The sequence below is a fragment of the Rhincodon typus genome, chromosome 15 (assembly GCF_021869965.1).
Source record: "Rhincodon typus isolate 14 chromosome 15, sRhiTyp1.1, whole genome shotgun sequence".
Classification (NCBI taxonomy): Eukaryota; Metazoa; Chordata; class Chondrichthyes; order Orectolobiformes; family Rhincodontidae; genus Rhincodon; species Rhincodon typus.
The window spans coordinates 46,348,971-46,375,121 of record NC_063346.1 but is presented as its reverse complement, the minus strand read 5'-3'; the positions used below and the strand labels follow the sequence as shown (position 1 = coordinate 46,375,121).

The 26,151-nt window shown below is 40.8% G+C and overlaps 1 protein-coding gene and 1 long non-coding RNA gene across 5 annotated transcripts in view; one reads left to right on the top strand and one right to left on the bottom strand.

Moving 5' to 3' along the window:
- The window catches only part of nutf2 (nuclear transport factor 2), a 50,326-nt gene extending 27,336 nt beyond the window's left edge, over positions 1-22,990 (bottom strand). The window contains exons 1-3 of one of the 4 annotated variants that reach the window (XM_048605746.1): positions 22,886-22,990; positions 5,551-5,671; positions 3,801-3,872 (exon numbers count right to left, since the gene is read on the bottom strand). In XM_048605746.1, the coding sequence (XP_048461703.1) occupies positions 3,801-3,872; positions 5,551-5,649 (171 nt within the window). In that variant the 5' untranslated portion in view covers positions 5,650-5,671; positions 22,886-22,990. Of the gene's footprint in view, positions 1-3,800; positions 3,873-5,550; positions 5,672-6,334; positions 6,398-9,234; positions 9,293-22,562; positions 22,731-22,885 lie in introns of those variants that run through there. The other 3 variants (XM_048605747.1, XM_048605749.1, XM_048605748.1) reach the window with 3 other exon arrangements.
- Positions 22,991-23,088: 98 nt separating this feature from the next.
- The window catches only part of LOC125484983, a 30,211-nt gene continuing 27,148 nt past the window's right edge, over positions 23,089-26,151 (top strand). Inside the window, exons 1-2 of the long non-coding RNA XR_007263766.1 lie at positions 23,089-23,142; positions 23,774-23,890. This is a non-coding gene — a long non-coding RNA (uncharacterized LOC125484983). The remainder of the gene's footprint in view (positions 23,143-23,773; positions 23,891-26,151) is intronic.

The following is a 26,151-nucleotide window of genomic DNA, read 5'->3' as shown; positions in this document are numbered from 1 at the left end:
GTGGCTATCGATGATACAAATATCTCAACAAGGGGCCCAGCAATCACTTCCCTAGCTTCCCAGTGTTCTAGGGTACACCTGACCACATTCGGGGCATTTATCCACCTTTATGCATTTTAAGATGTCCAATACTTCCTCCTCTGTATTATAGATTTTTTTCAAGATATCGCTATTTATTTCCCCAAGTTCTCTAGCTTTTAAATCCTTCTCCGCAGCAAACACTGATGCAAAACAGTCATTTAGTATCTCACCTATCTCCTCAGTTCCACAAACAGGCAGCCTTGCTGATCTTTGAGGCCCTATTCTCTCCTTAGTTACTCTGTTGTCCTTAATGTATTTGTAGAATCTATTTGGATCCTCCTTAACCTTATCTATCAATGCTCTCATGTCTCCTTTTTGCCCTCCTGATTTCCCCCATGGACATACTCCTACTGGCCTTATACTCTTCTAGGGATTCATTTGATCCCTGCTGTTTTTACGTGACATGCTTCCTTCTTTTCTTGGCCAGAGTCTCAATTTCTCTAGTCACCCAGCATTGCCTACATCCATCACCCTTGCCTTTCTCCCCAACAGTAACATACTGTCTTTGGACTCTCGTTACCTCAGTTTGAAGGCTATATATTTTCCAGGTGTCCCTTTACCTGCAAATATCCACACCCAAACCACTGTTGATAGTTCTTGTCCAATACCATCAAAAACCAGCCTTACTTCAATTTAGAACTTTACCTTTTAGATCAGGTCTATTCTTTTCTTTAACTATTTTAAAACTGAAAGAACTATGATCACCAGTCCCATAGTGCTGTCCCACTGTCACCTCAGTCACTTACCCTGCCTTATTTCCCAAGAGAAAGCCAAGTTGCGCTCCTTCTCTAGTAGGTACATCCACATACTGAATAAGAATGTTTTCTTGTACGCACTTAAAATTTCACTCCACCCAAGGCCTTAACAACGTGGCAATCCCACTCTATGTTTAAGTTAAACCCTCCCCCTACCATTACAACCCTATTATTCTTACAGGTAACTGAGATCTTGTAACAAATTTGCTTTTCAATTTCAGTTCAAGATGAACATTTAACGACTGACTTGTATTCCAAATCCTGCAAACTGTCTTCTAAGTTTGCTCCAGTTTAACATGAAGCCTCTGATCTTATTCCAGTTCTTTATAATCAGGATTAGTCAACTAAGATGCTAATCAAACAAACTCTGTACGGGCTAGCCTGGCAGATCTCAATTCTTGCACTGCATCTCACTCCCACACTCGCTTCTCGAGATTCATTTGAATGAAGTCCTTTCATCCCTCAATTTTCTCTCGAATATATCAAATGAACCTTATCACAAGCTGATATGATATGCAAGAACAACAGGCTCAAAAGAAACTGATGCTTCAGAGGAAGTTTTTGAGCTGAACAAACATTAATATCACCATCTGAACAAGAAGTACCCAAAATCCATCCTAGGACAGTCAAAAACTCAAATCTGACAATCACTGATTTTGCTGAAAACCAGTTGTTTCATGTCCTAAAACTTGCCAGTAAGCTGGGTCCATGCTAAAAACTTACACATACAATTCACAGTGTAAAGTTTATCGTTCGTTCTTTATATCATGGACACTACTGTATACTACAGACCACAAATGAATCAAGCTTCCTGAAATTCCAAATATCCATTATATAGGCAACATTGTGACATGTACTTTGAATGATCAGGATCAGTAAGGCCCCAAAGAACCAGCTTTTTCATCGTTGCCACTAGATGCAATAGTCCAGGGAGAGGAAGTATACCTATGGATACAAGGATACAAATCTTGTAGGTCAGCAAATTTCTAATTCTACCAGAATGATTCCTGCAATGACAGGACTGATGTACGAAGAGATTTTAGACTGTTTAGAACGATATTCTAGGTTAGAGTCTAGAAGATTGAAGAGGGATTACATAGAAACCAATAAAATTCTAACAGGACTAGACATGGTAAATGCCAGAAGTATGTTTCCGAAAGACCATGGTGTTCAGAAACAGAGGTCACAGTCTAAGGAAATGGAGTTTGGCTGTTCAGGACTGAGATGAAGAGAAATTCGTTCTGAACCTGTAGAGTTCTCTACAACAGACAGCAGCTAAGACCAAAACATTCAAAGATTTCAAGAGAAGTTAGATATAATTCTTGGGATCAAAGGTTATAGAGAGAAAGCAGAAATAGTATACCAAGTTGAATGAACAGCCATGATCATAATGAATGACAGCAGGCTCAAATGGGCCGAACGGCCTACTCCTGCTCCTATTTTCTGTCTTTCCATTAACATTGCAGCAAATTATAACTAAAACAAAAAGTTTATGACACTGACAATTGTGTAAATGCTATATCAAATTCAGATGAAGGCAAGGTTAAACAAATCCAAAAATTGATGCTTAAGGTATTTTGGTTGCATCCTGCTGTCTGGCTTAGCACTGAATGATGTGAAGTTAATAAATCAGTACGGTACATTCAAGTTCAAAGCCAAAGTTGAACTTTGTCATTTCAGTCCACAAATAAACTTTTTGTGTTGTTAAAACACAAGAGCTGATGAATAACTTCCCTGCCACTGAATATTAAAATATTACATGTGTAACTGCATCTCTTTGAATTTTAATTGAAGATTTTAAAAGAGGTGAATTCATTTGTATTTTTCTTCCTTTATCTCTTTGTTTTTACCTCTATCCAATTTTCCTTTCTTTCTCTATTTCTCTTCTGCATCCAATCTGGCACATTGAATTCAAGCATTCTAATTTACACGTACTTCTCAGTCTTTGCACCGGTAATTTCACAATCCTTCAATCTAGTTCGTAAGGTGTTTGCCCTGTTCACTCAGATACAAGCTGTTTGCTTTTCTCATTGTGACAAAATATAATTGTGGTTCAAACAAGTATGGGCAAGTTGAACCAACGTAGGATAACTCCAGCTTGTTGCCTTGCAACTGCAAATGATGATTTTTTTTGGATTCTTATTTTCTCAATAACTTTCTCTCTCAAAAGGAAGGGTTCCACAAGTACTGCATACTTTCTATTGGCTAAGAGATCAATGATCACACACGATTATCAACAACGGGCATCAGTAGGCTATTATACCAGAGTAATCAGTAGCAATCTTGATCTTGTCTGACATCCACATATGAAGGATTAATTTGACAGAAAGTCAGACATGGGAATTCTGGCAGATTTTTCTTGGCCCCCAGGTCGAGTACGTTTGGAAAAAGCAATAAAATCGCAATACCCTGGAAGAAACTGATCTACGGCAGTGACCTTCAAAAGTTTGAACCAAGATTGCCGGTGGAAAATTCTATTAAAAAAAGACAGCTAATAATTTTAGATAGCTCCTTTTCATACAAAAGCCTACAGAGCAAGGCAACTGACTGGAAAACAAACATGATCAAGTTCTCAACACACACACATACACATTTGAGGAGTCATCCTGGTAACCATGTGGTCTAACATGTTCAATTCAACACCAATTGCCTGCAATCTCATCACTTGGATACTAAAAGAATGAGAAATACATGCTGCTCGACTGAAATTTTGCATTAAAATTCAACAGGAAAAGACTAATCATTTTCTAATCCAGGTTGCAATCCATTTTTAATCATCGGTTTCAATATCATAGAAGCCACACAAGTATATATAAGAAAAGCGTGGTTTAGCATGGACTAATCTGAAGCACAACTGAACATTTCAATGTATTTGAATTCAAAGTTACAACTGTCCAAATGAAGATCATTCAAACATTACACTGATGAACAGAGCTTTTCCCCACCCCCCTCCAAAATACTTACAATTATTTTTTCCACAATAGCAGTTTTACCTTGGAACTGCTGTCCTTCCCAACTCAGGCATGATGCATCAATCTGAAACAAAAATCCACACATGAAAACAAATTCATGAATTCTCCCTCCCTCAAACAGTTGCTCTCAGAACAAAAAAATTCTCCAGAACATTAGAAACACCTAAAATTTGAGGAGGTCTGAAACACTTGCTTTCTATATTCCTGAAAATAGAATCAAATAATCGTAGAATCCCTACAGTGTGGAAAGAGGCCATTTGAGCCATTGGGTTCTACACCTACCCTTCGAACAGCATCCCGCACAGATCCAGACTGAAACCCCCACTCTATCCCCACATTTACCACGGCTAACCCATCTAGCCTGCACATCCCTGGATGCTACGGACAATTTAGCATTGCCAATCCACCTAACATGCACGTTTTTGGACTGTTGGAAGAAAGTGGTGCACCTGGAGGAAATCCACGCAGACACGGACAGAATGGGTAAACTCCACAGAGAATCACTAGAGGCTTAAATCGAGCGCAGGTCCCTGGTGCTCTGAGGCAGTAGTGCTAACCACTGAGCCACCAGGCATCCATCCAGAAGCCTTAGAAGATTATTCTACTTTAAGCATAGAGGTTTTGGCATCAATCAAGTTAGATTCTCACTGTTCTCGTCACATGATGGTATTTCAAAACATATATGGTTATTTAGGCGATGCAAGAATTATGTTTACATAAATGGCAGAGATAAACAAGTATATGGCTGTACTATAATAAATTCACCCACATCAGCTGTTTCAAATATACACTGTATTTCATCATTTCGCGCCTCATTTAATGAATCTCCAACTTGATTCAATTTTGAATTACGAATATATGGAAACAGATCGAAATTAAACGATGGTGCTTGCAGCTAAAATCACAAATATATGGATAGTGGGTGGTTAAAACCATCTCTTTTTGCAAAGAGGCACTGAATTTAGAAAATGGATATTTCACTTGTCACTCAACAGTCAACACAACATTCCTAGACCAAACATTGAATGAAGTATAAAATATATCGTTCACTTTAACCCGAATTGCATAAATTCAAGGGTCCAACTGCCACAGTGACATTTCCTGCCTAAGCAAAACAACTTAATTTCCAAGGTACAATCTACTCCTTAGTTCAAGTTGCTCAATTATACTTATATGACAACTTTAGCATTAAATCTTCACAAATTACTTTGCTTGTTGTATAATTCAAAATATTTTGCACAAAACTGCTTAGAATCAAGAGTAGACTACTATACCTTCAAAATCAGAAACACATTGTTACATCTTATGGAAACAGTACAGCAAGAGTGTCAAAATAACAATGAAAATATTTTCTTTAGAATGAGGGATGACTTAAAAATAAATTCCAATTAAATCGAATAGTGCAGCATTAATTCATAATCATGGAACAATATGGTGGTAAGGTAACTCTGTGGTTAGCACTGCTGCCTCACAGCGCCAGAGACCTGGGTTCAATTCGAGTGACTGTGGAGCGACTGTGAAGTTTGCATGTTCTCCCTATGTGTAAATGGGTTTCCTCCGGGTGCTCCGGTTTCCTCCCACAATCCAAAGACGTGCAGGTTAGGTGGACTGGCCGTGCTAAATTGCCCATAGTGTCCAGGTGGATTTTAACACATTTTCCAAACATCAATGCAAAAATGTTGATAAAAAGTCACATTAAAGAAAGGATAGAAAAAAGGAGATATGACATTTTTCATACTTACATATAATGATCCTAGTTGGCTCCTGTCTGCATCAAAAACTTGATAGTAATGATGAACAAAGCCACTTCCAATCTGCTCCCAGAGAGGCTTGTCACCCATTCTGACAACTCAGCCACAGGCACTGAAACAAGATTAGAGCAAACAGTCAGTATACTATTAACTTGAAATTAATCACTGATTTTTGTTACTATGCTTCCTTTTTTTAAAAAATTCAAGGGACTGACTCAACTGGAAATACAGCAGGGTTTTTAATATGTTGAACCGCTAGCTACGATTCTTTTAGCCAGACTGGTCTCTGTTTCGCTCGACCCACCTACCCATCTGCATTGTAAAACAACTTTTAAAAATCAATGCCTTCAACAGCAGACCTATAAACAAACATATCTATAGATCAGACGAGCAAACCTGAAGAGGAACTGAAAATCCCACAAAAGTTAAAATTGCAAAGACTTTGCATTGAAATATTTGGGTGAGTGAACCACCACTCAGACAGCTGGTGTCAATTTCATTTTTGCAACCAACAAGGCCCCAGGAACAGATATAATTCCAGTATTTAATTTGCAGAGGGAATGCATAAAAATACGTGCAAATGGAGTGGTGTTAAAGTGAGCTCCCAGGAAAATACTTTGGAAAGCACTGGTACATACAGTATAGATTAGCTAAGAACTTCAGATAACTGAAAGTGTCTTCAAATGTATATTATGAATAGGGTTTAAAAACTTTGAAGAGCATTTGTACAGTATATTGCTTAACTATTGATGATGCTTAATTTAATAATGGACACCTGTGCACTCCTGAATCACCTCATTTTAAAATGAATGGATTTGAAAACGTTCACCTGCGTATCTGAAAAATAAAAAGATTTAAAATCAAAAGTATAATCCCTGGAAAAGAAAAATTTGAAAAAGTTGAGGTCGTCATGAGTTTTTCCTAAAAAAAATTTGCTCCTGCCATCCAGTTGGTTGCAGGATACTGTGATAATAAAATTGCTTACTAATTGATAAACATTGAATGGTGTTATTTATCGACAACACATCCAGACATAACAGGAGGACATCCTCACTGGAAAACCTGTGGAACCATTGGCTCAGCAATTATTGGATTGATATTGGAGTAGTGTGGTGTTTTAAATCTAGTACATCGTATTTGTGTACAAGCATTAACAAGTATTTGACACCATGTCTCAGAAGGGAACATTAAGATGTGAAAAAAAATTGTTGGGAGGTTTGACAGCATCTGCTTAGAGAAAGTTCTTCAGAACCTCAAAGGTCGTTCAAAAGCCTTTTGCCTGCCAAGATGGATTGGCTCCCAGGCAGCTGAACAGTTTGTGGGCACTGGCAGAAGCAGTTGAATTTCCAGAAATGAAGGAGCTGTACTTGGCTGCAGTGAAAATACAAGTCCGACCAAAGCAAGTTTACTTCCTCCCACCAACTGCTGTAAGCTGTGGCCCTTAAGCAATAAGTCAGAGATGTTACAACTGTAAACCAAGCACCCTGTGCCTCCCGCAAGCAAAAGGTCCTGGAGAACAAAGATCAGGGAACAGCAGGTCCTGACAAGATTAAAGGACCATCTTAGAGAACCCTGTGGACAATGGCCACCTGCCATCCCAGTCTTTCCCTCCACCCATGACATCCATTGTGCAGTGAACTCTTACAAACAACAAAACAATACTGGCCAGGTATTTTGGTTTGATGATGGTGAAGGGTAAAAACATGTCCTTACCAGAATAACTCCACAACTCAGCTTCAAAACTGTGCTAGACAATTTACATGAACTCAAGATGGCAGAAAGGACCTCAAATTTAACATCACAACTTACTGCACACTCAACAGTGGAGCATTCTGTCTATACTACATTGTATTGTAAGCCAGGATATTTCTGCTCAAATCTCTTTAGTGTTAATGTAACTCAACTTTCTGACTCAAAAGTGAGAACGCTACCACTGAGCCATTGCTAACAGTAAAAGAATGCTGAAGTAGCAAGCGGTACTACATGGAAATTCACTTGGAAAAAAAGTTCGAGTTTTACTTTTGGTAAAGTGACATGTGCTTCAATTAAAACACATCCCTATAAGCTAGATCCAGACTTGTACAAGGAAAACTTAATTGAATTCTCGATTTTATTCAAAAGATTTGCAGACACTTTCCAGGATAGGGGAAACAGAATTAGTCTTCATTATCTTCAATTCTTCTCAGCAGATTTACATCACACTCAAACATATCTACACAAGGATCAGCACTAGCTCACATAGGATCATAATGTTCAAAGCCTCAGGCTCCTTTTTGTTTGGGTGGGGGTGGGGTGAAGCTGGTTCAGATACAAAAGAAAGAAGAATGTACAGGCAGTCTCTCAAAGTGGATTAAAAACCGGTAACAGAGGTTTAGAGCTCAGAAATCATTTCTTTGAATAATGATTTAGATGCAAGTTAAAAAGGACTGTTCAAATTTAGAAATAATAAAAGGCATCACAAAGTAATTTGAGGATCAAAAACAGCTGCAAAGGATGAAATGGCAAAATATCAGATGGAATCCACCCAGATGGGAGTTGTACATTAGTTTTGAAAAGAATAATAGAAGGGTTGGTGACATCAAAAACCATAAGATTGGCGTTCAAGTTTACAATGCATTAACAGCACCTCCAATGCATATTGCCACAAATAGACTACATTGAACTTTCTTCTTAAAAAAAAAAAGAGCAATAGATGGGGTACGCACAGAGGTAGTAAACTGTAGCTGACACAAAGTCAAAATTGAACGAATAGATAAGTGACTGAAGGAAAGAGGTTAAAAAAAAAGCACAAGAAGATGAGGATTGCAAGGGAACAGCAGACTGCTCGGGCCATATGGCCTATGCAATGTTCTAATTTCCACGTAATTCAAATACATAAATTCTTGATGCAACAACGTAAATTAGGCTGCAATGCTGTTGAGTTGGTAGACTTCCATCCCCGAAGTCCTGCTCCAGACCCTTATGCAGCTACTTTCAGCTCCCAGCCATTCCCTGCTGCTCTTTTTTTTGGGAGCTAGTCATTCATTGCTGTGGTAACCTCACCAGAAGTGTGGTCCAGTCACACCCCCAGCAAAGCTACAAACAGATGGAATAGAATCAATAAGTCATAAGGAAACTGCAATTAAACTATGCTCAAAAGTGCAGCTTCAAAGTTTTGCAATGGGTGAGCAAATTTACCAAAGCCATTAACATGCAGGTTATGCAAGATCGAACATATACGTGGATTTTGCACCGCATATTCCCTCGAAATTATAAGTCCAGGGCACTCTTCACTTCAGTCTTTTCTCCCAGCCTCTCATCTACCAACCCACACCAAAATGTTTGAAAATATCTCACTTTGATTTAAACTTATTTTTTACATTTCACAACAATGTTATAAAAGCTGTTTTTACGTGGCTGAATTAATTCAAGTTACAAGTGCTCAAGTTTCAAGTACAAGGGTTGCTAAAGCATTCAGGGTGAAACAATGAGCAAAGATATCAACTGCAGGACTCCAAAACTTTATAAGGCAAACACAGGAATATTTACAAATTACAGGTGATTACCAATCAGGCATCATTTGAACAAGTAACACAATGGAAGATTTCCAACTTTTCTAATCATACCTATAGTAGATAATGGGTTCCAAAGTTCCAACAAATAAACATTGGTGGTTACATTTTGCAACTAGCTCACCATGTCAAAGTAATTTGTCCAGAAAAGCCATCAATCGCTTTGAATAGCAAATGAATTCTGAAAGAGGAAGACAGAATCGAAGAACATTGAGACGGACTAGATGTGCCAGCACTGAGAACTGTCAATGCTTCCAGGTTCGCGCAAAATGCAAATGAAGCACATAATTAGAAAACAAAATTATGTCATTACAAAAACAGAAATTGCCAGATAATCTCAGCAGGTCTGGCAGCATTTGTGGAGAGAAATCAGAGTTAATGCTTCAGGTCCAGTGACTCCTTCTTCAGAAATGTTATCATCATTTTCTTTCAAATGATAGGATACCTGCAGTACATAGCATGTTGACCTCATACTCCAGATATGGCCTTGATCAGTTCTGTCAAGTCCCATTTACCAGAAGTACTGACCATGTTTTGAACAGTTTTTGTCAAGTGAACTCTATCCCCTAATCCTGACTGACCAGAAGCTGTCGGAGTTCAATATAATCAACAAATGCGTGCAGAAAATTCTTACACTGATCAAAAATATCTTTTAGTACTAGCTAATCCAAACGTCGGTTTATGAAAAATCACAACAGAAATGAAAAACTAAGCAGCAAATACTAAGAGGTCCAATGAATTAAAGAAAAAATACAAATAAAAACCGGACAGGCAAATTAGACAATTAAAAGGCAAGAATGGATAAAACAGTAAAGAATGAATATGGATAAATACCTGAGGTGTGGGGTGATTCAGCGCAGCAGAAGCACAACACAACAGAGCAAATTTGGGAGTGAAGAGTGGCAGAAGCTACCAGATAAATACCTGAGGAACAGGGTCAGAGCGGTAGCAGAGGACAGTCAGATTGGTGGTGATGGAAGTGGAGCTGAATCCAGAGGCAGAGTTCTGGAAGTGACATCACGACTCAAATTGTGACAGAGGGTTGGCTGCTCGGGAACCATGTCTACAGACAGAGAGTATCATCAGGTGAGAGAGATAGAGCATTTACTTTTGTCATCTTAGTTTGTTAGGAATAGACAGCGGGAGGAGAAATCTGGGGAGAAGTGGGCAAGGTTGTGCAATTGGTTGCTAGATTAGTGTCTGTAGTTGATAGCCTACCTTTTTGAAAGTTAACTCAACCCGCGGAATGCTCCTCCTGCAATATGTGGGAAATCAGGTCACTTTCAGTGATTGTGTATGTAGGATGTATTCAGATGCAGCTCCCAATTTACCGCATAGAACGCCTGGAGTTGCAGATGGACTCAGCACAGAGCTTCCATGAGACTGAGAACATTGCGAATAACATGTTTAGCAAGTTGGTCATACCGCTAACAAAGGCTACACAGACAGAACAGACTTGGATGACCACCTCAAAAACTAAGTGTGGGCGGGCAGTGCAGAAGTACCTTGTGGCAATTCCTCTCTCCAACAGGTATACTAATTTGGATACTACTGCAGGATTATTCCCTGTGCCACATGCTAGGGAGGCCATAAATAGAAAGATAATACAGTTGAATGTGTGGTTAAGCAGCTGGTGTAAGAGGGATGGTTTCAGGTTTGTGGATCATTCAAATCTCTTCTAGGGCAAATGGGACCTGTACGAGAAGGAGGGTTGTACCTAAACTGGAGGAGCACAAATTATATAGCAAGAAGGTTTGCTCGTGCCACTCAGAGGGCTTAAACTAGTGTGGCAGGGCGATGGGAGCCAGAGCAGTAGGTCAGTACGTGGAGGGGCTAAATCAAGTAACAGTAGGGCCAGATTAATGAACATGGTGGGCTGACACAATAGGTCTCCCAATAGTCAACGGGAATTAGAGGAACAGGTTTGTAAGTCGATCACGGAAAGATGCAAAATACAAACTGGGTTGTGGTAGTGGGTGATTTTAATTTCCCCAATATTCATAGACTACCATCATACCATCGGGCAGAATTTGTTAAGTGATTCTTAAAACAATACAAGATAATCCAACTAGGGAAGGGACCATATTAGACCTTGTATTGGGGAATGAGCCTGGCCAGGTGACCAAAGTTTCAGTGGAAAGTTTCACTTTGGAAAGTGCTCATAATTCCATAAGTTTTAAGACAGTTATGGAAAAGGATAAGAATGGTCCTCAGGTGAAAGTGCTATATTGGGGGGGAATCGTATAGGTCAGGAACTGAGAAAATTGGATTTGGGGCAGGTATTTGAAGGTAAATCCACATCCGACCTGTGGAGTCTTTTACAGGTCAGCTGGCCAAAGTTCAGAAACAAAAACAAATTGCTGGAAAATCTGAACTGGTTTGGCAGCATCTGAAGAGAAATCACAGTTAGCGTTTCAGGTGGAGTGACCTTTCCTCAGAACTAGATTTATTGCATCCGCAGTTCTTCCAATTTTATTTCTTTATTCATTAAGATAATGAGAGCATCGCTGGCTAGGCAGCATTTATTGCTTATCCCTAATTGCCCAGAGGGAAGTTCAGGATCAACCACATTGCTGTGGGTTTGGAGTCACGTCGACCAGACCAGGTAAGGGTGGCAGTTTCCTTGCCTAAAAGACATTAGTGAACCAGATGGGTTCTGACAATCAACAAAGGATTCATGTTCATCATCAGATTCTTAATTCCAGATACTGAATTCAAATTCCACCTGCCATGGAGGGATTCAAACCCACGTCCCTGGAATGCTCTCTGGGTCTCTGGATTAACAGTCCAGCAAATAATACCACTAGGCCATCACCTGCCCTAATTACCACTCCTTATTGACCAAAGTTCAGGACCAGCACATTCCTGTGAGGATGAAAGATAAGGACGGCAAGATTTAGGAACCTTGGATGACAAAAGATGTTGTAAGATTAGTTAAAGAGAAAAATGAAGCATATATAAAAGTTTAAGACACAGATCAAACAAAGCCTTTGAGGAGTACAAAGGAAGTGTAAAAGAACTTTTTAAAAAAAAAAAAAAAAAAAAAGAGGGCTACGAGGGACCATGAAATGTCCTTGGCAAGTAGGATTAAGCAGAATCCCAAGGCATTTTATTCGTATATAAGGAGCAAGAGAGTAACTTAGGAAAGGGTAGGTCCACTCAAAGACAAAGAAGGAAATTTGTGTGCAGCCAGATGAAGTCAGTGAGGTCCTTAACGAGAATTTCACATTGGCACTCATCAAGGAGAAAAACATGGATGATGGTAAGTTTGAGAGGGGTTTGATGATTCTCTACGGCATATCAATACTGAGGCGGCAGTTGTCTTGAAAAACATTAAAGGTAGATAAGTCCCCAGGGCCTGATGGGATCTATCCCAAGATACTGAAGGCAAGGGAGGAAGTTGCCAACGCCTTGCTAGACCTTTTTGTCCTCTTTAGCCACAGGCAAGGACCCAGAAAACAGGACAATAGCCAATGAGACAACAAGGTGTAGAGCTGGATGAACACAGCAGGCCAAGTAGCATCAGAGGAGCAAGAATGCTGACGTTTTGGGCCTAGACCCTTCTTCAGAAATAAATGAGGGAGGAGGAGGGGAGGAGAGGAGAGGAGAGGCGGATAGAAGATGGATAAAGGAGAAGATAGGTGGAGACGAGACAGTCAGGTCAAAGAGGCGGCGATGGACCCAGTAAAGGTGAGTGTGAGTGTAAGTGGGGAGTTAAGGAGGGGATAGGTCAGTCCAAGGAGGACGGACAGGTCAAGGGGGCGGGATGAGGTTAGTAGGTAGGAGATGGGGGTGCGGCTTGAGGTGGGAGGAAGGACAGGTTAGGGAGGCAGGGACAAGCTGGGCTGGTTTTGGGATGCGGTTGGGGGCAGGTGAGATTTTGAAGCTTGTGAAGTCCACATTGATACCATTGGGTTGCAGGGTTCCCAAGCGAAATACGAGGTGCTGTTCCTGCAACCTTCGGGTGGCATCGTTGTGGCACTGCAGGAGGCCCAGGATGGACACGTCATCTAAGGAGTGGGAGGGGGAGTTGAAATGGTTCGCGACTAGGAGGTGCAGTTGTTTGTTGTGAACCGAGCATAGGTGTTCTGCAAAGCGGTCCCCAAGCCTCCGCTTGGTTTCCCCGATGTAGAAGTAGCCACATCGGGAACAGCGGATACAGTATACCACATTAGATGTGCAGGTGAACATCTGCTTGATGTGGAAGGTCTTCTTGGGGCGGGGGATGGGGGTGAGGGGGAGGTGTAGGGGCAGGTGTAGCACTTCCTGTGGTTGCAGGGAAAAATGCCGGGTAACCCTAACCCTAACGCAGGAGAATAGCCAAATGTTGTTCTTTTGTTTCAGAAGGGGATAGGGATAATCCTGAAAACTATAGGCCAGTGAGCCTTACATCTGTGGTGAGGAAGTGTTTGAGTAGATTTCTAAGGACAGGATTTACTTGCATTTGGAGAAGAATAAAGTTATGAGGGATAGTCAGCACGGTTTTATTCAGGGGAAGTCTTGTCTCAAATTTGATTGCATCGTTTGAGGAAGTGACAAAGATAATTAATGAGGGCAAGGCAGTGGACAATATCTACATGGACTTCAAGGCCTTTGACAAGGCCTCCCTCGTGGCTGGTTTGTCCAGAAGATCAAATCGCATGGAATCCATGATGAGTTGGCAAGTTGGATACAAAATTGGCTTCATCACAGAAGACAGACAGTAGTTGTGAAAGTGTACCTTTCTGACTGGAGGTGTGTGACTAGTGGTGTTCTGTAATCAGTGCTGGGATCTCTATCATTTGTGATTATATTTAAAGATTTGGATGAAAACGTAGGTGGTCTCATGAGTAAGTTGATGACGTGCAGATGACATGAAATTGGAGGAGTTGTGGACAGTGAGGAAGGTTATCAAAGGGTGCAGCAGAATACGGATCAGCTGGAAAGTTGGGCAGAGAAATGGCAGATGGAGTTAAATCCAGACAAGCCTGATGTGATGCATTTTGGGAGGTCAAACACAAGGGACAAGGAGACCATAAACGGCCAGACCCTTAGATGTACTGATAGAGTTCTTGTTGTCCAAATCCATAGCTCCCTAAAAGCTGCAACCCAAGTGGATAAAGGTGGTATACATTAGGCTCGCCTTCATCAAGTGTAAAAGTGGACGACCGTACAAGACTTTGGTCAGGCTACATTTGGAGTGCCAGACACCATGCCAAAGGAAGAACATGGAGGCTTTGGAGAGGGTGCATAAGGAGTATACAAGAATGTTGCGTCGACTGGAGTGTATTCGCCAGAAGGAGAGGCTGGACAAACTTGGACTGTTTGCGCTTGAGTGGAGGCCGAGGGGCAACCTGATAGAAGTATATAAAATGAGGGGAATAGTCAGGGTCTCGTTTCCAGAGCGGAATTGGCAAATACTAGGGAGCATAGGTTTAAGGTGCGAGGGATAGGAGACATTTTGACAGACATATGAAAAGGCAGAGATTATAGGGATATGGACCAGGTGCAGGCAGATGGGATTGCTTTAGAATAGTATCATGGCTGGTACAAACATGGTGGGCCAGGGAAAGGAGCCTGTTCCTGTGTTGACTGTTCTATGATGAAGTGTTCTCACAAGGAATAGACAAGGAAGAATGTAAAACAGTTTTCCATTATATGGTACCCAAGATGAACTAAGATCCTCATTAACAACAGGCTAATATAAAAAAAAGCAAGTCAAGGTGACAGAACAATTACATTATGATTAAACAGATCTCAAGAATGGCCATATACTTGGAACAATAATTTGCTGTTTTTCACTCCATTGATGTTATCAGATCAGCTGAGTATTTACACAGTCTCTTTTCAAAATCAGGTTGAAATGCTTGTAAGTAAAAAAATTGTGCATGAATAAATATTAAAAGCACATTCATTTTCAGATCCCCTGCACAAATATGGAGTTTATTACCCAAGAGCTAAAAAATCACGAAGCTGGCACGTTAGTCTAAAGAAATATACAAATCCGTAAATGAAAATAGGTTTGCTGTTCTATTTTTCTGCATCAATTACAAACAATTCTCTACATGATGTTTCCTGTACATGATAGCACAGCAGTGAAACAGAATCACTGGTCCAATGGACTAGTTTAGATGCAACCTTCATTGTTATATCGCCGTAATACCGAACCTGACAACGTGAATGAAATATGCTCAATAATGCTGCTTCCAATGCCAGCTATGTTTCACTCAAGACATCCAAATTGTCCACTAGCTCCTTCTAAGACTTGAAGTGCTACATCACATAAGCTTCAGAAATGTAATGCTGCCTAGTACGGGGGTAGTATGGGAGTTGTGTGTGTGCGCGCGCTTGAAGGCCTCAATATTTGATCACCAATTTACATTATGTATTATAATAACTGGCAATATAGATATTCAGATGCAGAGTGATCCAAATTGGATTGCGAAGCATTCCAAAAAAACTTTATCCTTACTTGGTTCCATAACTTATTTCTCCAGGAAACAGTCACAAAGGAATTTTGCAAATTCATTAAGATCATCTTTGCCAAGTTGATTTTTCCATGCGTATGCCTTTATTGCAAGCTCCAAATACCTTGGTTCAACACTGTTGAGGGGGCTTATAAATTATTCCCAACATTTCTTGGGTGCTTTTACTCCTAATCTACACCCATATAGATTTGACTTGCTGATCTTGAGTCAAGATCCTTCCCACTACTTTCCTTATATCATGATTTATCAACAGGGTTCCTTACCTTTTGGCATAATGCTTGTTTTTTTAAAAATATGAATCTAATCTCAAAGCAACAGCTCCCTCTTTCCCCAGCACCAATAATGAATCACAACACCTTTTTCCTATAAGAACATAAGAACTAGGAGCAGGAGTAGGCCATCCAGCCCCTCAAGCCCACCCCACCATTCAATAAGACCATGGCTGAGCTTTTTGAGACTCAGCTCCACTTACCCGTCTACACACCATAACCCTTACAGTTCAACAATTTATCTAGCCTTGCCTTAAACACATTCAGCGAGGTAGCTTCAACCGCTTCACTGGGCAGGGAATTCCACAGATTCACAACCCTTTGGGTGAAGAAGTTCCTCCTGACCTCAGTCCTACATCTGCTTCCCTTTATTTTGAGGCGATGCCCCCTAGTCCTAGTTTCACCTGCTAGTGGAAACAACTGCCTCCACCTTATCTATTCCCTTCATAATCTTATAGGTTTCTAAAAGATCTCCCCTCATTCTTCTGAATTCCAGTGAGTATAATCCCAGTCTACTCAGTCTCTCCTCATAATCCAACCCTCAACTCTGGAATCAACCGACTGAATCTCCTCTGCACCCCTTCCAGTGCTAGTATAGCCCTTCTCAAGTAAGGAGACCAAAACTGCACACAGTACTCCAGGTGTGGCCTCACCAGGACACTATACAGCTGCAGCATAGCCTCCGTTTTTAAACTCCATCCCTCTAGCAATGACTGACAAAATTCCATTTGCCTTTTTAATTGCCTGCTGCACCTGCAATCCCACCTTCAGTGATTCATGCCCAAGGACACCCAAGTCCCTTTGCACAGCAGCGTGCTGCAATTTTTTACCATGTAAAATGTAGTCCATTTTGCTGTTATTCCTACCAAAATGGATGACCTCACATTTATCAGCATTGTACTCCACCTACCAGACCTTTGCCCACTCACTTAGACTATCTATATCCTTCTGTAGACTTTCAGTGTCTTCTGCTTTTGCTCTACCACTCATCTTAGTGTCATCTGCAAATTTTGACACACTACACTTAGTCCCCAACTCCAAATCATCTATGTAAATTGTAAACAATTGCGGTCCCACTGATCCCAAGGCACACCACTAGCCACTGACCGCCAACCAGAAAAACACCCATTTACCCCTACTCTGTTTTCTACTGGTCAACCAATCCTCTATCCATGCCAAGACATTACTTGTAATACCATGCAACTTTATCTTACGTAGCAGCCTTTGGTGTGGCACCTTGTCAAATGCCTTCTCGAAATCCAGATATACCACATTCACAGGTTCCCCATTGTCCACCATGCAAGTAATGTCCTCAAAGAATTCCACCAAATTAGTTAAACGTGACCTACCCTTCATGAACCCATGCTGGGTGTTCCCAATGGGAGAATTTATATCCAGATGTCTTGCTATTTTTTCCTTAATGATAGATTCAAGCATTTTCCCAACTACTGAAGTTAAGCTAACTGTCCTATAGTTACCTGCTTATTGTCTACTTCCTTTTTTAAACAGTGGCGTCACATTGGCTGTTTTCCAATCTGCGGGAACCATCCCAGAGTCCAGTGAATTTTGGTAAATAATTACTAGTGCATTTGCTATTTCCCCCATCACCTCTCTTAGTACCCTGGGATGTATTTCGTCAGGGCTAGGAGACCACTATCTATGCCACGTTTTAATTCTCTAATCTGCTTGACCCTACACCAATTACTTTAGTTTACTTCAAGATCAGCAAGATGCACATTTGCTTCTGACTGCAGTCTGTCACTTCATGCTTCCCTCCAAAGTGAGTCAGCTGACTTTATACAGCATGTGATAGCCTCATTCCATTATAGCCTTGCATTCCAATATTTTATGGACCACAGGAAAGCTCCTGTGAACTACATTACCTCACAGAATCTGACATGAAGCCAAATAATGGAACTAGAGGCAGAAAGTTCAATTATGTGGTATTTGAAGACAGTAGTAGACAAGAGAAGGAGAGGCTAATGAACGGAGTTCCAGAGTTGAGTGAGGATCTGGGGAGTGGAGGTGCAGACACCAGTGGAGTTATTTAAAAAAAAAAGACATGCAGAATTTGCAAAGCACAGTTGTAGAGCCAGATGATGACGAATAAAGGAAGCAGCCAGGCCACAGAGATTCACTTTTCTGCTTTATCCTGACAAGCTTATACATTGATTATTAACTGTTATTTATCAGATAAGTTTGCTGAATGGTCTGTTCAATTTACCAATCAGTTTTGCAGACAGTATTCCAAGCTCTCATATTTGCATGAAAACTACTCCCTTTAGATTGAGTGTCAAGCCTAGACTCTGCTTGCGTATCTGGCACGGCACTTCATCCATTACTTTCCAGTTCAGGGAAATGTTTTACCTGCAAAGGCACAGGTGACAGGCAGAGAAGCACAACACAACATGTATGCAAGACGACGCTCTTGCACTCTAATAAAAGGGGATGCATAAAATTTTTGACAAGCTAAAGCAATGACAGAACAGGCAAACACCAGATAGTGTATACTAGTAGAAAACTACATGTGTCAGTTATATACTATACAGTAATTGTAAACAAGAAGGAGTTCTGAGGAAGGGTCACCGAACATTAATTCTGACTTTTTTTTTTAAAAAACAGATGCTGCCAAACCTGCTGAGCTTTTCCAGCAACTGCTGTTTTTGAACTAAAAGGAGGATCGGTTTGTGATTTAACAACGTAATTGCACAGGAAGCACCAAATTTTACTCCAAGTTTTATCCAATTCCTTTTATTGGTACCCAATGTTTTGCCTGTTTCGAAAGCTAGCCCCATGTCCAATTTCGTGCAAAACAAAAATAGAAACTTCTCAGGGATACTGGACTTGAAATAGGAACAGGAGTACATCGCTCAGGCCCTTGAACCTGCTCCAACATTCAATAGGATCACAGCTGATCAACAATCCTCATCTCCACCTTCCTTAGAGTTATCCCTATGACTCTCAATTCCCCTCAAAAATCTATTTAAACCTTAAATATACACAGTCTCTGCCCACACAACTCTGTTGCAAAGGGTTCCAAAGTGTCAACCCTCACAGCACAAATTCCTCATCTGATTGTTAAATTGGTATCCCTTTGATCCTAGATACTGCCATGATGTGAAACGTCCTGTCAAGCCGCTTAAGAATCCCAAGTTTCAATGAGATCACCTCTCATTCTTCTAAACTCTAGTGAATAGAGTCCAACCTGTTTAGCCTTTGCTCACAAAACAATTCCTCCATACTCAGGGATCATCCTAGTGAACCTTCAGTTTCCCGTGAAAAAATATTCCTTAAATAATTGGACCAAAACTGCTGACAGTACTCCAGCTATGGTCTCACCAGCACCGTGTACCAGTTACAGCAAGACTCCCCTACTCTCATAGTCCAAACACCCTTGAAAGAAGGGCCAACATTCCATTACCCTTCCTATTTATCTGCTGCACCTGTGTGCTCTCTTTCTGTGTTTCATGCACAAGTAACGCAAGTCTCTTGGTGTTGTTGCGTTCTGCAGTTAAATAATACCCTGTTCTTTTGTTCTCCCTTCCAAAATGAACTTCACATTTGCCCACATAATACTTCACTTCTCAAATTAATCTACCAATCTCTCTGTAAACTGTGCCCCTCTCGTAACTTGCCTTACCACTTATTTTTGTGCGATCCGCAAATTTGGCCAGAGTAAGTTTGCTTCTTTCCTTCAAATCATTTTTATATCTTGTAAATATAGTTGCGGTCCCAGCACTAATCCCTGTGGAACCCATTGGTCACAGGTTGCTAACCTGTGAAAGAATCCTTTATCCCCACTAGCTGTTTTCTGCCCATTAACCAATCTCTACCCACACAGATTTTCTACCTCCGACACCACTGGCTCTCATCTTATGACTTAACCTTGAGGGTTACCTTGTTGATCGATTTCTTAAAAGTCCAAATGCAACATATCTACTGGTTTCCCCTTTATCCACTCTGGCTGAGATTTCCTCAAAAAAAAAAAACTCAATTAGTCTGACATAATCATGCAGCCATGCTGACTCTGCTTGATTAATTTTTTTTTTCTGAAATGCACAATTACTTGTGTAATAACTGATTCCAACTTCTTCCAATAGACGCTATGCTAACAGGCCTTCAGTTACCCTTTCATTGCCTCTGTACTTTTTGCACCTTTAAGCAATTATGCGTAAACTTTCCTCAATAAATTTGATTTCCACCATTTGAAGGCCTACACTATACACACAGCAGCAAAATAACTCTGCTTTAAACTATTAAAAAGCCTTTAGCCTACTCAACTGCATCATCCACCTTCAGAGCTAAATTAGCATCTTGGATTTATTCTGCCATTATCCTCCCCACCTTGTATTCTATCCCTACCTTTCTCAAATGTCAGGAAGATTAAGGCCCCTAAAATTCCACTCTCAGAGCCATGTAGATTATTGACCCACAGGCCCAGATAGTGACTCATTTGTGATTCACCCGTTTTGAAAGCAATTACAATCAGAATCAGCTTTATTGTCACGTGCACTCAAAGGAGCACAATGAACGTTTGAAATGTCACAGCTTATGATGCCATCTTAGGTACAAGATACCTAGGTCCAGATACTTAAGTATTTAGTACAAAATTGAAAGAATAATAAATTAAAGCCCACATAAGAATAAAAAGGAAAAAAAAAGCACTTGTATTACAGTCCTTCTCACCCAAGTCCATGTCAGCACTTCGCCTCCAAACCATACTGGGCAAAGTCCCCTGACCACACCAAGCTTCAAAACTTGAGGCGACACCTCCCACCCCGCAACAGCCTCCAATCAGGATCCGTCTTCCCGCGCCGCCCTCCAGTCCAGGAGTCGCACCTCCATTCACCTGAGAAAGTTGTTAGAAGCTTGAAAAGAAAAGAAAAGAAAAAAAAAAGAACAGGCGGTGCACAGAAGCTCCAGCTGAGCATCCTACTCTGTCACCAGCTTGGACTAGAATCAGAGAATCCCCGAGTGAGGGTAGTCTCACATTCACAGATGCCACCTAAACAGCACTCCAGCAGCTTCATGCAAACTCCAACTCAGACAGTTCCATCACCACATGTCAATTAAAGATAGGCAACAAATGCCAGCCATGATAATGAACAGGGAAATACTATTATCTCTAATTGCTGAATCCATCCAAAAGGGTTTTTTCACTTAACATTATTACAAAGAATTTGGAACCAATACAAATTTCCTCTCAGAACATCACTGCATGCATTTATGTACATATGCTCCAAACGCGGCTTCAAATTTGCAACAGTCCATCTATTCCTTCCCATTTCGTAACTCTTTTTAACTTCTGATCTTGTAAGCATCCTTTTTCGTCCTTCTGATATCTCATCCTTACACATTTGCCTATACCAAATTAAACCAAAACCCAAGAGTATTAATTAACCTCCCAGTTAAAAATTTTAGTCTGGCTAGATACTAGAGCAAAATGGTAAAAGTAGTGAAACTGGTAAAAGGAAAACATATGACAAAAATCAAAGAATTTCACAGAGGAAACAAAAATCTTATGTTTCTTTCTACATGTAGTATATTCATGACACCAATTATTATATTACTAATCACAAAATAGTTGATAGGTGGTAATATTCAAATACAACCTGAAATAAAATGTAAAGCTAATTAGTTAAATTCACTGATAATGCCCTCATTTAATTCTTTTAGTTCTGAGTAGAGAAAAAAAAGTGGAGACCAAATACAAGTCATTGAACTACTGTAATCAATTTTTTAAAATTCATCAAGGGATCATTTACAGAATAAGATCAAAATGGATACGTTATTGTTCTTCTCTGCTAACTGTTTATTGTCTCGATAGTTGTCCTCTAATAAGCAACGTCAGGTAACCAACCCTGAAAAAAGTCACATATTAGATTGAGCGGCATAGAACGTCCGAAGATCAATAGGAGGCTGCAACGACAGATATTTAAACATGCTTCACTTATCCAAGTTTACTGTAGACTTCGGGTGAATTGTCGATAACTGGAAAAACTAAACGCGCAAGAAAACCCCTAAGCATTAGAGTACATTCAATGCATTGTACTTTAAAATAAAAAATAGTACAGATGGGAAAGTGAAAATTCATCAACAGCCCACGACAGTATAAACGGCTGGCTTCTTGCAGTGATGTGATCACGCTAAAAGGAGGAAAATGAAAGCTCTTCTAATAAAAATCAGCAGAATCTTATTCATTTATATCAGCATTAAATAATTGGTTTTAAACAAACGAACCGCGGGTGGGGGGATTGAGCGAGATAGGGATTGATGATGAGATTGAAAAATCGGATAGTCTAGTCTTCGATCGCCAAACATGGGTAAGATTGTCTAAATCATTCTCTTGAACAGGACGAGCGTAAAAGAGAGATAACAAGGTGTAGAGCTGGATGAGCACAGCAGGCCAAGCAGCATCAGAGGAGCAGGAAGGCTGACGTTTCGGGCCTAGACCCTTCTTCAGAAAATGGGCAGTATTGCAATAAGGGAAGGGGTGAGGGAATTTAAATTGAGAGCTGAAGTAAGCCCAGGTTTGAACGGGGTAACTTCTAAATCACTTTCTCCTTCCGACAAACCACAGGGAAGGCGCAAGAGGCCGTTCGCTCACGTTCGTCCGGTTCTTTCAAAAGAAATTCAAACTTAACAGCGAAAAGCGCAGCGTCATTACCGCCGGCAGCAGCAGCCTGTTATTGGTGGCCCGTCTGTCTTTCTCTTACCTAGATCCTGAGGAGAGATCACTGCATGTAGATTCCCGACCAAGGTGCATGCCGCCATCGTTTAGCCTAAAACTATCTCTGCCTTTTTCTTCCATTTCCATCACCCGCCCCTTAATCAAGCCAGGCCCAAAACCCCCCTCCATCCGTTCGAGTCGACACAGCGGCCGCCTCACACCGCATTGTCATGTGCGTAGCGCACCCAATAAACCAGCCTGCACGACTCTCATTCCGGACCCTCCCCCGCTTCGCCGCCATTTCAGATCCTGACCATCAGAACACTTCGGCGAATTATTGAAAAGAACGGGGGGAAAACATACACTTACCCCCAAAGCGCCCCAAACTCCGGCTGATCGCAGTATGGCGACCAACGGCACCAGGCCCCTCCCAGCCCCTGCGTTGGGGGGAGGGGAAGTAGGTGGAACCACAGGGGCCGCTGAGGTAGGACGCATGCTCGTGGCGGGATGCCGCGCACTGCACCACGGTATCTGTAGTCCTGTCAAAACCTCAGAGTTGAGAGTGGGTGAGTGAGGGAACTACGATATCTATAGTGCAATGCAAGTGCACGTATGTGGGAGCGTTTGTAAGTGGGGTAGATTTGGACGGTATAAGTGTTAAGTTGGCAGTAGGCTTGATTTTAATCTTTTACGTTTAAGAAGTAAATATTCGTAGTCATGTAGAGTCAATCTTGTTTTTAGCTTTTTTTTCCTAATCGAGCCCTTTGAATTTCACCTTGCCTAACAATTCATAACCTAGTAAATACAAACTGGGGATAGTTACAGGCCTGTATGGCATAGCAGCTAAATATTTGATGCCTTTGTATATATTGTGGAGGACATCTTAATCTTAAATTTCAGTTATCTTTTTATTTTCACTTGGTTAAAGAATCTGTTCCGAGTAATTTTCATCAATTTCAATCGAATACCCTTAAAAACAAATGAAAGCTGTTCCGTTCTATGTACTTAAATTCAGAGCTGCTCATCCTGGTAACCCGGTGAACGTCCAAGTTGTGTATGTAAGATTTGAGGATTCTTGAAAAGTCCCTCAGTCCAATCCTCTCCAAAAAATGCCCTCAGTGATTTCAATTTCAATTTCAATTTCAATGAAGTCTATTATGTTTCAATAGCAAACTGCTGCTTGAATCATACAGAAATGGCAAGTCGCTAATTTTGAATGTGGTTTTTATTACATTAATATATATGTCTGGATTTCAGTTGTGGAATGGGAATGGCCTTGTTTGAATAACTTGCTATCATGGGCTGAAGAATAAGCAAGATGTAGAAGAATAATGGGCATCTGTAACTCAGTAGAAGTCAACTTATTTAGGAGAGGTAGGAAGAAAATCGTACAGGAAACAGTTTAAAAAATTAAATGTATTATGTTGCTGTAATGTCAAATAAGTATTTATGAATGATAAATAATGTCAGTGCAGTTTTGGTCCATATGAAAACCTTTGCCACTGGGTTGAATGGTTATATCTGCCAAAAAATACTAAAATGGGACAATAAAGTCTTCAATATGAAAAGATTGAAATTTATATAGAGCCTTTCTTAAACCTCGGAATGACTGAAGTCTTCCTGATAATGAAGTTAACGTCCCAAAGTGCTTCGACAAGTGTTATCAAGTAAACATGTTTCAGTGAAGCAAACAAGAAGAAGAAGAAAATATTTGGGCAGGTGACCAAAGGTTTCTTCCAAAGAACGAGGTCTTGAGGGATATCTTAAAGGAGGAGAAAGAGGTATTATTGAGGTTATTTCAATAGTTCAGGGCTTAAGGAGCTGAACACATAGAGTAACAGAGTAATACAGTACAGAAGCAGACCTTTCAGTCCAACTTGTCCATGCCGACTAGCTACCTTAAATTAATCTAGTCCCATTTGGCCTATATCCCTCTTAAACAACACCTATTCATATACCCATCCAGATGCCTTTTAAATGTTGCAATTGCAACAGCTTCCACCACCTCCTCTGGCAGCTTGTTCCATACATACACCATGGTCTGTGTGAAAAAAGTGCCCTTTAGGTCCTTTTTAAATCTTTGCCTTCTCATCTTAAAGCTATGCCCTCTAGTTTTGGACTCCCCCCACCTTGGAAAAAGGTCTTTGCTATTCACTCTATCCATGCCCCTCTATAAGATCACCCTCAGCCTCTGAAGCTTCAGGGAAAGTAGCCCCAGCCTATTCAGCCTCTCCCTATAGCTCAAGCCCTCCAACCCTGGCAACATCCTTGTAAACGCTTTCAAGTTTCATCACATCTTCCCTATAGCAGGGAGACCAGAATTACATGCAGTATTCTAAAGTGGCCTAAGCAATGTCCTGAATAGCCGCAACATGACATCCCAATTTCTATACTGAATGTACTGACCTGTAAAGGCAAGCATACCAAAAACTTCCTTCACTACCTCCTTTAGCTGTGATTCCACTTTCAAGAACTATGAAAGTGCAGCCCAAGGTCCCTTTGTTCGGCAAAACCCCCCAGGACTCTACCGTTAAGTGTATAAGTCCTGCCCTGATTTTCAATTCCGAAACGCAGTACCTCACATTTATCTAAATTAAACTGCATATGCCACTCCTCCACCCATTTGATCAAGGTCCTGTTGTACTCTGCGATAGCCTTTTTCACTGTCAACGATACCACAAATTTTGGTGTCATCTGCAAACTTAATAACCATACTTCTTATGCTCACATGCAAATCATTTATATAAATGACAAAAGCAGTGGACCCAGCATCGATCGTTGCGGCATGTCGCTGATCACAGGCCTCCAGTCTAAAAACCAACCCTCCACCACCACCACCCTCTAGCTCCAACCTTTGAGCCAATTTCGTATCCAAATGGCTAGCTCTCCCTGAATTCCATGTGGTCTAACCTTGCTAACCAGCCTACCATGTGAAACCTTGTTGAACATATTGCTGAAGTCTATATAGACAATGTCCATTGCTCTATGTTCATCAATCTTCTTTGTCACTTTGAAAAACTAATTAGTGAGACACAATTTCCCACGCACAAAGCTATGTTGTCTATTCCTAATCATGTGTTGCCTTTCCAAATACATGTAAATCCTGTGTCTTAAAATCCCCTCCAACAACCTACCCACCTTTGATGTCAGGCTTACTGGCCTACAATTCCCTGGCTTTTCCTTACCACTTTTCTTAAATAATGACGCCACATTAGGCACCCTCCAGTCTTCCAGCACCTTAGCCATGGCTGTTCATGACACAGATATCTCAGCAAGGAGCCAGCAGTCGCTTGCCTGGCTTCCCACAAAGTTCTGGGATACATCTGATGAGGTCCTGGGGAGTTATTCACCTTTTACGCATTTTAAGACATCCAATGTTTCCTCCTCTGTAATACAGACACTTTTCAAGATATCACTATCTATTTCCCTAACTTCTCTATCTTCCATATCCTACTCCACAGTAAATACTAGGGCAAAATAGTCCCTCTTCCGTTGTGACACTAATAGAACAGTCCTTCTTCCACTGTTACACTGGCACTATACCCCACCTCTTCCTCCACTACATTGATGACTGTATCGGTGCTGCCTAATGCTCCCATGAGGAGCTTGAACAGTTCATTAACTTTACCAACACC